General features: G+C 58.3%; 1 protein-coding gene across 1 annotated transcript; it reads left to right on the forward strand.

Moving 5' to 3' along the window:
* The first annotated feature begins 449 nt into the window (after positions 1-449).
* Aoc1 (amine oxidase copper containing 1) lies at positions 450-4841 on the forward strand. The gene is given in 6 exon segments (XM_048337969.1): positions 450-2001; positions 2676-2961; positions 3828-3960; positions 4569-4640; positions 4642-4728; positions 4730-4841. Coding segments are annotated over 6 exon segments (2238 nt in total). The 3' UTR covers positions 4838-4841.
* Positions 4842-10836: the final 5995 nt, after the last annotated feature.

Here is a 10836-nt window from a genome sequence, read left to right on the forward strand (position 1 = left end):
AGGCTGGAGGACAGCACCCAGGTCCTGAGTTCAAGCCCCACCGTGGGCGTGCACACATGCTTGCACGCGAAGAGTGCGGTTTCGCTCTCGGTACAATCGTAGATCACAGGCATAAACACACTGCAGCCTTCAAAGGGCAGAGCCCAGGGCTCCCGTAACGCAGTGTCCCTGCTGAGATGAGGTGGTCTGTGGTGCTGAGGTCGTGTCCGCACAACGACTAAACAAAGGAGCGTTTCTACATGAAGAAGTCCACACCCGAGACTACAGGCGTTTACGGGCGAGCCAGAGAAACAACAGATGCACAGACCAGGACCCGGCCGCACCGCGACCATGGGTGGCCCCCCCCCCCTAAACTTGGTTCTTTGCTTCTGCAAGGCTCAGGGACAGAGTCCTCCGGGGCGGTGGTCTCCAAGACACTAAGTCCCTCCCCTGTGTGGCTTTGCAGAGCGATGGAGCGGGGAAGCCTGGCCCTGGGCTGCGTGGCCGCGGCCCTCCTGGTGCTGCAGATGGCTGCGGCGGAGCGGCACCCCTGGGCCCTGGAAGGCAAGGCTGGCGTGTTCGCAGACCTGAGCGCCGCGGAGCTGAAGGCCGTGCACCGCTTCCTGAGGTCGCGGGAGGAGCTGCGGCTCCGGCCCGCCACGGCGCCCGCCATGGCCAAGAACTCCGTGTTCCTCATAGAGACGCTGCTCCCCAAGAAGAGACGCGTGCTGAAGTTCCTGGATAAGGGCCAAAGACGTCCCGCCCGGGAAGCGCGGGTGGTCATCTTCTTTGGAGGACAGGAGCACCCCAACATCACCGAGTTTGCCGTGGGGCCCCTGCCGCGGCCCCGCTACATGAGAACGCTGGCCCCTCCCCCCGGGCACCGGCCGTCCTGGGCGTCCAGGCCCATCACCGCCGTGGAGGGCGACTTCCTCCACGACGCGGTGGAGGAGGCCACCAAGCCCCTGCACCGGTTCTTCCTGGACACCACGGGCTTCAGCTTCCACAACTGCAGCGACCGCTGCCTGACCTTCACCGACGTGGCCCCCCGCGGCCTGGCGTCCGGCCAGCGCCGCAGCTGGCTCATCTTCCAGCGCGATGTCGAAGGCTACTTCTTGCACCCCACGGGGCTGGAGCTCCTGGTGGATCATGGGAGTCTGAACCCCAAGCACTGGACGGTGGAGCAGCTCTGGTACAATGGCAAGTTCTACCGGAGCCCCGCGGAGCTGGCGCGGAAGTACGCCGACGGGGAGGTGGACAAGGCGATCCTGGAGGACCCGGGGCCCGCGGGCCAGGCCTCCTCGTACACGCCCCGCGGGGACTTCCCCACGCCCACCCTCACGGCCGGCCCGCGGCTGGTCCAGCCCCACGGCCCCCGCTACGCGCTGGAGGGCAACGCGGTGCTGTACATGGGCTGGAGCTTCGCCTTCCGGCTGCGCTCCTCCTCCGGGCTGCAGGTCCTGAACGTGCACTTCGGCGGGGAGCGCGTGGCCTACGAGGTGAGCGTGCAGGAGGCCGCGGCGCTCTACAGCGGCCACACGCCCGCGGGCGCGCAGACCAAGTACGTCGACTCGGGCTGGGGCCTGGGCACCGTCACCCACGAGCTGGTCCCGGGCGTCGACTGCCCGCACACGGCCACCTTCCGGGACGCCCTCCACTACTACGACGCCGACGGGCCGGTCCTCTACCCCAGGGCCCTCTGCCTCTTCGAGATGCCCACCGGGGTGCCCCTCCGGCGGCACTTTGACTCCGACTTCAGCGGGGGCTTCAACTTCTACGGGGGCCTGGCGGGCCAGGTGCTGGTGCTGCGCACCACCTCGACGGTCTACAACTACGACTACCTCTGGGACTTCGTCTTCCACCCTAACGGGGTGATGGAGGCCAAGATGCACGCGACGGGCTACGTGCACGCCACCTTCTACAGGCCCGAGGGGCTGCGCTACGGCACTCGCCTGCACACGCACCTGTTCGGCAACATGCACACCCACTTGGTGCACTACAAGGTGGACCTGGATGTGGCAGGTAGATAAGTGGATCCCCACCCCCACCCCCGCCCGGGACGTCCATCTGCACCCACGCAGTGTCTCGCGCCCCACGGGGGATGGCGTCAGCGCTCCGGCCATCACAGCGGGAGTTCCTGCTCAGCCCGCTCCCCCTGCGAAACGCGCAACTGGAGGTTTACGTGGTGCTAGGACAGGCCGGAGCTTGCCAGGTGCTGGGGGTTCACACCTACCGTCCTGGCTACCCAGGCTGCGGTGGTTCAGAGCTGCCCCAGGAGGCCAAGTCCGTGAGACTGTTAGCTCTGATTACCGAGCAAAAAGCCAGAAGCGGAGGCGTGGCTCAAGCGGTAGAGCACCACACACACACGTGCTAGAAGTACATAGTGCCCAACAGTTTTCCAGGATGTATTACATGCATCTCCCCCGTGCTGGGATCAGTAGGAAGGTGTAGATGGGATGGGGTTAGGGAAATGTCCCTGCCTGGCACTCTGAGCCGGCACACAGGGCCTCTGGTTGCCATAGCACCCAACATCAAATCCCAAAGCAGAGCCAGGCCACCGGGGCCCAGCCCCGCATCTGCTCTGGTGTGTTCTAGAAGGGGGATCGGGCTTCTTCTGGTGTGTTCTAGAAGGGGGACCCCCGCAGCTTCCCGTGCGCTGCCCTTCACCCTCCTTTCCCCTGCCCGCCTGCCTCCAGGCACCAAGAACAGCTTCCAGACGCTGGAGATGAAGCTGGAGAACACCAGCAACCCCTGGAGCCCGGGACACCGCCTGGTGCAGCCGTTCCTGAGGCGGACGCAGTACGGGAGCGAGCGCCAGGCCGCCTTCCGCCATGGACAGGCCCTGCCCCGGCACCTGCTCTTCACCAGCCCCCGGAGGAACGCCTGGGGCCACCGGCGCAGCTACCGCCTGCAGATCCACTCGGCCGCCGAGCAGGTGCTGCCGCCCGGCTGGCAGGAGGAGCGGGCTGTCACCTGGGCCAGGTGAGGAGCAGGGTGGGGTGGGGCGGGGAGGGGAGGGGAGGGGGGCCCCCATCCCACCCCCCCACCCCACCCACCGTGTCCGGCTCTGCCTGTCTCCATGCATGCTCGTGGGGTCCCGGGCCTTCCTTGCAGCCTCCCAGGAGACGGGTCACCCCCTGGCTCGGGGGACGCCCCCCCATCGCCCCCTGGGGGACCACCCAGACCCCAGAGCCCCCCCCACCGCCCCCTGGGGGACCACCCTAACCCCAGAGCACCCCCCCACCGCCCCCTGGGGGACCATGCTGACCCCAGAGCCCCCCCACCGCCCCCTGGGGGGGACCACGCTGACCCCAGAGCCCCCCCACCGCTCCCTGGGGGACCACGCTGACCCCAGAGCCCCCCCACCGCCCCCTGGGGGACCACCCTGACCCCAGAGCACCCCCCCACCGCCCCCTGGGGGACCACGCTGACCCCAGAGCCCCCCCACCGCCCCCTGGGGGGGACCACGCTGACCCCAGAGCCCCCCCACCGCCCCCTGGGGGACCATGCTGACCCCAGAGCCCCCCCACCGCCCCCTGGGGGACCACCCTGACCCCAGAGCCCCCCCACCGCCCCCTGGGGGACCACCCTGACCCCAGAGCGCCCCCACCGCCCCTGGGGGGGACCACGCTGACCCCAGAGCCCCCCCACCGCCCCCTGGGGGGGACCACGCTGACCCCAGAGCCCCCCCACCGCCCCCTGGGGGACCATGCTGACCCCAGAGCCCCCCCACCGCCCCCTGGGGGACCACCCTGACCCCAGAGCCCCCCCCACCGCCCCCTGGGGGACCACCCTGACCCCAGAGCGCCCCCTCCCCGCCCCCTGGGGGCTTCTTCTCGGCCCGGCAGGTACCCCCTGGCGGTGACCAAGTTCCGGGACTCGGAGCAGAGCAGCAGCAGCATCTACAACCAGAACGACCCCTGGGACCCCCCCGTGGTCTTCGAGGAGTTTCTCCAGAACAACGAGAGCATCGAAAATGAGGTACGGCCTGGCCCTGGCCCGGCGCCCCGCAGGTCCCCAGCCGGCCTCGGCCCGCACCCAGCCCCGTCCGCAGCCGCGTCCGCGTCCGCATCCCCGAAGGGCGGCTGGCTGCGGAGAGCGGGAGCTCGGAGGTCTCCGCAGGCCTGAGCGGGCCGGCTAGGGAGGCTGGGGGGGGAGAGCCGGGCCGAGCCCCGCCCACTCGGCCCGACGCCCCGCCCACTCAGCATGACGCCCCGCCCACTCAGCCAGACGCCCCGCCCGCTCAGCCCGACGCCCTGCCCGCTCAGCCTGACGCCCCGCCCACTCAGCCAGACGCCCCGCCCACTCGGCCCGACGCCCCGCCCACTCGTGCCTGATGCCACGCCCACTCGTGCCCGAATCCCCGCCCACTCGTGCCCGCTGTCACACCCACTCAGCCAGACGCCCCGCCCATGCATGCCCGATGCCACGCCTGCTCACGCCAGTTGCCCCGCCCACTCGCGCCCCGCCGCCCCGCCCCCGTCACTGCCCGCCGCCCCGCCCCCTCACGCCCCGCCCACTCGCGCCCGTCGCCCCGCCCCCGTCACTGCCCGCCGCCCCGCCCCCTCACGCCCCGCCTCCTCCCCCAGGACCTGGTGGCCTGGGTGACGCTGGGCTTCCTGCACATCCCGCACTCGGAGGACGTCCCCAACACCGCCACCCCCCGGGAACAGCGTGGGCTTCCTGCTCCGGCCCTTCAACTTCTTCCCGGAGGACCCCTCCCTGGCATCCAGGGACGCCGTGATCGTGCGGCCCCCGGGACCCGGGCCCCCCCTTGGTCCAGCGGTGGCTCCCCGAGGACCAGGACTGCCTGGCGCCTCCCCCTTTCCGCTTCAATGGGACCTACAAGCCTGTTTGAGGGGGGCCGGGCCCTCCCCGTGCCCCTCTACCCGGCCACAGCCCAGGGAGGCAGACAATAAAGCCTTCACCCCTACCCCGGGCCTGCGTGCTGTGCTGGTTCTTGGGGTGACAGGGGAGCCACCACGGGGGGGAGGGGGCATGGGCACGCACACACGCACACACACACACACACACACACAGACGGCCGCGGGCTCCGCTCCTGTGCACCTGAAGAGACCCCGGGAAAGACCTGCACCGCAAGCCCCACCGAACCCACGAGGACGCCAGATGTGTCCCTCGGGTGGCTTTGAAACACCCCAGGCCCTCTCGGGGACTTGCCCGGCTCAAGAGACGGCAAGGAGAAAACGCATCCTGATGACCACAGCCCGGCCTTGCACACCGGGGCCCAGCCTCGGGGGGTCATCGCCCAAGATCATCTACAAATGAGGGCGGGGGGACACCCCCTGCAGTGTTGCCGGTACCCACAGACTGTGGGAAGGCCGACTTTCTCTTGTGGTTGTTAGGGCTCTCGTTGTTGGATCAGTGTCTTGTGTGTGTGTTCCAGTGGTGGGGGGGGGGGTGCACGGGACTGAAGATGGCGGTTGAGGGGCCAGGGGTGGAGCAGAGCTAGCGGGACGGAGGGCAGGGTCTCCTCCCTCACAAGTCCAAGGAGCTGCCCAGTGTCTACACAAACAAACAAGCAAATTCTGCTGGGTGCGGCTCGTTCACACCTGTCATCCTAGCTACTCAAGAGGCCGAGGTCGGAGGATTCCAGTTCAAAGCCAGCCTAGGCAGGGAAGCCCATGAGACTCTAATCTCCAAGGAGCTACCCCCCAAAAAATGAAGAATGCCAAAAATGAATGAGCTAGTTCTAAATTTTAGGAAGGTAAGGAAGGAATGACGGTGAGAGGAGTGGGGTCTCCCTTCAAAGTCAGTCTGTCTGTCTGTCTGTCTGTCTGTCCGGGAGGAAGAACAAGGGGAAAACGAGAAACGAATCCCTTTGGCGTGCAGTGCCGTAGAGATTGCTGGAATGAATCAAGTGGACAGACTCGATGTGCTCTCAAAGATGTGTCCACCCCAAGCTCTGGTACCCCCCAAAATGTCACCTACACATACGGCAAAAAAAAAAAAAAAAAGAGAAGGACTTAGGGGAGTGTTATTCAAGTGATGGTCTGGAGATAGGAAATTGCGGGGTTCCCAGGGGGGCTGGAAATGGCTGAATCCTGTGGTGTTAATCTGGGTGTCGAGCTGGCTGGGTTGAGGGGTGCCTGGGAGACCGGGTGTTTCTAGAGAGGACCGGTGTGGGGGTCAGGGAGCCGAGTGAGGAGGACACACCGTCCAGTGGACGAGGAACCGGGACGGAACGAAACTCAGAAGGGAGGGGCTCCCCCGCGGGCTTGCCCTGCCTCTCGGTCACCAGTGGGCATCAGACGCCACTCTCCTGCCGGCAGCCTCCCGCGGGGGTGGGGGGGGCCGCGGTCCCCGGCCTCTCTCGCGTGACGAGGCTCGGGCTTGCTGAACTGAGCAGAGCTACCGGAGAACCGGGAAAACCGGTCGTGTCAGAACACCGAGTGCCCCACGGAGATGTCCCCTGGCGCGGGCGCTGCCCCGGTGTCGCCCCAGGCCGCACGCGCTGGCCACCCGCCCGTGGCCCAGAAGACCAGCGCTGCTCGCACGCAGTTAACCCACCCAGAAACCGGACCCCTGGGGACTGCTGCCCTGTACGCCTCCCAAACCGTGGGCTTCAAGCCTCTATCCTCAGATCTCGGCCTCCCGAGCCGCTGGGATTTACAGTCGTGCGATGTCAGCCTCCTGAGTCACTAGGATTACAGTCACGCACCGACAGCACCCAGCAGCAGCTGTGCTTTGTGTACCGGCTTTGTATCCTGTGACCTTGCTGAACTTGCTTATCAGTTCCAATAGCTTCTCGGTGCATTTCCTAGGATGCTGTATGCACAACAGCAGGTCATCGTTTTTACCCCCTCTTAATCTGGATATTAATTTTTTTTTTAATTTTCTTGCCTAAGTGCCCTGGATAGAAAGATGCTCTAGTATAGTTTGAACAGATGGGACGAGAACACAAGTCTTGACCGGTATCAGGCAGGGATGCCTGGACCAGTGAGGAAATGCTCTGTAGAACGCCCCCTCTACTATAACACACACACACACACACACACACACACACACACACACACACCACCAACACCACCACCACAGCCAGAAGTGGAGCTGTGGCTCAAGTGACAGCCTTGATAATTTTTTTTTTTAAAGCCCAGGGACAGCACTCAGCCCCAGAATTCAAGCCTTAGTACTTACACACACACACACACACACACACACACACACACACACACAAAACACCTCAATTATATTTCCATACTCCAATAATTAATAACACAAAAATAAAAATGTGGAATCCCCTCCTCAGAATAAACAAGGCACTTAAGAATAAGTTTTTAAAAAATGAAGTACAATCTTTATGCTCTGATAATTACACAACATTGGTTAAAGAAATTAAAGGACACCTAAATGGATAGAAATCAACACTTTTGATCAAAAGACTCAAAATTATTAAGAGAGCAAATCCATCATCCAATATTGATGTACAGATTCACTATGACCCCCCACCAAAGACTTGGCTGCATTATTTGTAGAAATTAATAAGCTAAAAATCATAGGGAAATTCAAGGGACCCACAGTCATCCAAAGGATACCAACAAAGAACAAAGTTGAGCCATCAGCATTCCTAAATTTATTACAGAATCAAGACAATGCGGTTCCTGCCTGAGTACAGACATATAGATCAACGGCAGCGAGCCCAGAGTCCAGAAATAAACTCTCACATTTAAAGGCAATTGATTTTTTATATAAGAGCACCAAAATAAGCCAATGGAGAAAGGACAGCCTTTTCAATCAACCAGATATCCACCTATGAAAGAATGGGGTTGAAACTCGGTTTTATGTCAAATATAAAACGATCTCAAAATGGATCAAATACCCAACTGCACAGCTAAAACTCCTGGAATAAAATGGAAGCATAAATCTTCATAGACTCAGGCTAGACAACGCTTTCTGAGATAGGACATCAAAAACACAGATCTAAACTGAAAATAGATAGACGAATTTCATTAAAATTTAAAAAGTTCTGAGTGTGGTAGTTCATGCCTATAATCCTAGCTGCCTTAGAAGACTGAGATCAGGAGAATTGTAGTTCCAGGTCAGTCTAGATCAAAACAAAAAAAGTTCATGAGAATCCATCTCAACTACTACCACAACAAAAATCTAGAGTATGGTGGGATACACCTGTAATCCAGGCTAAGGCAGGAAGGATAAAGTAAGATTATAGCCCAGGACAGCCCAGGCAGAGACCTTATCTCAAAAATAACCAGAGTACAAAGAGCAAGAGGCGTGACTCACAGGACAGAGTACCGACCTAGCAAGTGCCAGGCCCACAGTTCAAGCCCCTAACACAATTTAAAATTTTTATAGTTCAAAGGGCACTGTAAAAAAAAAAAAAAAAAAGGACAACTCACAGAATGGAGGAAAAAATTGCAACTCATAAATCTGGTTACGTTTTTGCACCTAGAACACATAAAGAACTCTGACAACTCAGTGGTAAAACGGCAACCATCAAATTTAAAATGAACCAAGTATCTGAATAAGCATTTCTCCAAAGAAGATCTATGAGCCATCTCCTCCCACCTCCGGGGGATAATAATAATAATAATAGTGATATAAAACACAGCAATAGACATTGGTAAGAATGCTGGGAAAGTGCCCATGCTATACATTGGTGACGAGCACTTTGGTGACTAGCCAGGCAACCGTTCACAGCTGAGACACAGAGCTGTCACAGAACACAGGAACGCTGCCTCCAACTAAATGCCCAAGAAAATTTTGAAAGGGTGTCCACTCAAAAAGCGTTTGCATAATCTGTTCATAGCAATAGCATTTCCAGTAGTCGGAAAATGTGAACAGAGATGTCCAGCAGCTGGTGAAGAAACCAGATGTGGGCTATCCATCCATCAGCGGAACAGTATTCTGCAATGAAAAGGGATGAAGGACTAGCAAGCTACAGCCTGGATGAACCTTGAAGGCATTGCATTGAATCGGAGAAGGTCGGTAGAAAATGCCACGTCACGTAGGACCCCAGGTACACGGAAATGCCACATCGCATATGGACCTATGCGATGTTCAAACCCATGGGGACAGCACATAAAGTCGTTGTTACTGTGGTCTCAGAGGGATGCGTAGAGGATTTCTCTTGAAGTTGATTTTTTTTTTAATATTCTAAAGCAGTTTGTGGTGATGGATACACAATTCTGTGGCTGAAAAATCATTAAACTTACACTTCCAGAGCAGAAACTCTGTCATGCATGAATTACATCTCGAAACAAGCTGTTTGTGTCTTTGCTATTGTTTGTTTTGTGCCAGTCCTGGGGCTTCAACTCTGAGTCTGGATACTGTCCCTGAGCTTTTTTTTTTTTTTGCTCAAGGCTAGCACTCTACCACTTGAGCCACAGCGCCACTTCTGGCTTTTTTCTTTTCTTTCTTTCTTTCTTTCTTTCTTTCTTTCTTTTTTTTTTTTTTTTTTGTTGGTTTATTGGAGAGGATAAGAGTCTCACTGCAATACTCAGATCTCAGCCTCCTGAGTAGCAAAGATTGTAAGTGTGAGCCACTAGTGCCTGGCAACAAATTCGAGTTTTTAAGTGAATAAAAACAAGGGCCAGAGGTGTGGCTCGGGTGGTAGAGCCCCTGCTGGGGAAACATAAAGCCCTAAGCTCAAACCGCAGTTCTACAGGAGAAAAAAAGTTGACTAAAATGGTAAAAACTAAATAACCCCTGTTAATCTGTACTAATAACCATATTCTTTTTTGGGGGGGGGGGGCGGGAGGTCATATTAGTTACACAGGGGGAAATTTCACTGTTACATCTCCACCCATCTACACGGCATTCCAATAAATCTCACCCTTGACGTCCGTTTTCTGGTTCTGACACTGGATGGCTGGAAGCTCCAGATCAAGGCACCAGCACTGCATCGGGGGCGTCAGGTTCCCAGCCGCCCCATCTTTCTGCTGTGTCAGCGAGACAAGAGCACTCTCCAGGGTCTCTTCTGGAAGGACGCCGTCCTGGTGTACTCCTTCACAGAGCCCTCACCCCAGGCGCTAGCTAGCATTCGGTGGTGTGTCTCTAAACACTTGCTTTTAGGGGAAGGCAAACTTTTCTCCATCCCAAGATGTCTCTATGGGCAGACTCTGGGTGTTGGGACTCCCACAATTCTATACTCTTTTCCTTCATTTATTGTCTCAAAGCTAAAAGCTTTTCTCGCTGGATGGTGGTTAATGCACATGTAAACCTAGCTACTCAGGAGGCTGAGATGTAAGGATTGTGGTTCGAAGCCAGCCCAGGCAGGCAAATCCAAGAGACTCCTGTCTCCAATTAGCCGGGAAAAAATAAGCCTGAAGTGGAGCTGTGGCTAATGTGATAGTGTAATAGCCCTAAGCTAAAAAGCTAAGTGCATAAGGCCCTGAATTCAAGCCCCACTACCAGAACAAGAGAAAAAAAAAAATCTGTCAAGCAAAGTGGAAAACTGCCTATTTTCTGCAAACCGTTTCAAAGGCACGCATGTTAATACCAAGGTGAGAATAGTTCACCGGCTCTCCACTCCCTCGGACAAGAATCAGACTCCAATGGCAGAAACAGCACCCACTGAGAAACCGCTATTTTGACTTAACAAAACACGACAAGAGCAAAGACCATGAAGATGGAAAGAGAAATGAAGCCTTAAATCTGCCATTAAGTCGGAAGCTTTTACATTAATGCTTATAAATACATACCGGATAAGCACGAGCTATGTACCCATGTCAGGGTGTGCCCTCCCCCCCACACCCGCCCTCCCCCAGTCCAAACCAGGGTCTCTGCAGAATCGAGCGGCTCCCCTGAGAGGCCGCTGGCCGACGCTAGGTGGCCCCGCTGCCCAGCCTGCCCGCAGCCGCCCCTAACACCAAATGCCAGACG

Source organism: Perognathus longimembris, chromosome 2 (assembly GCF_023159225.1).
Source record: "Perognathus longimembris pacificus isolate PPM17 chromosome 2, ASM2315922v1, whole genome shotgun sequence".
Lineage (NCBI taxonomy): Eukaryota > Metazoa > Chordata > Mammalia > Rodentia > Heteromyidae > Perognathus > Perognathus longimembris.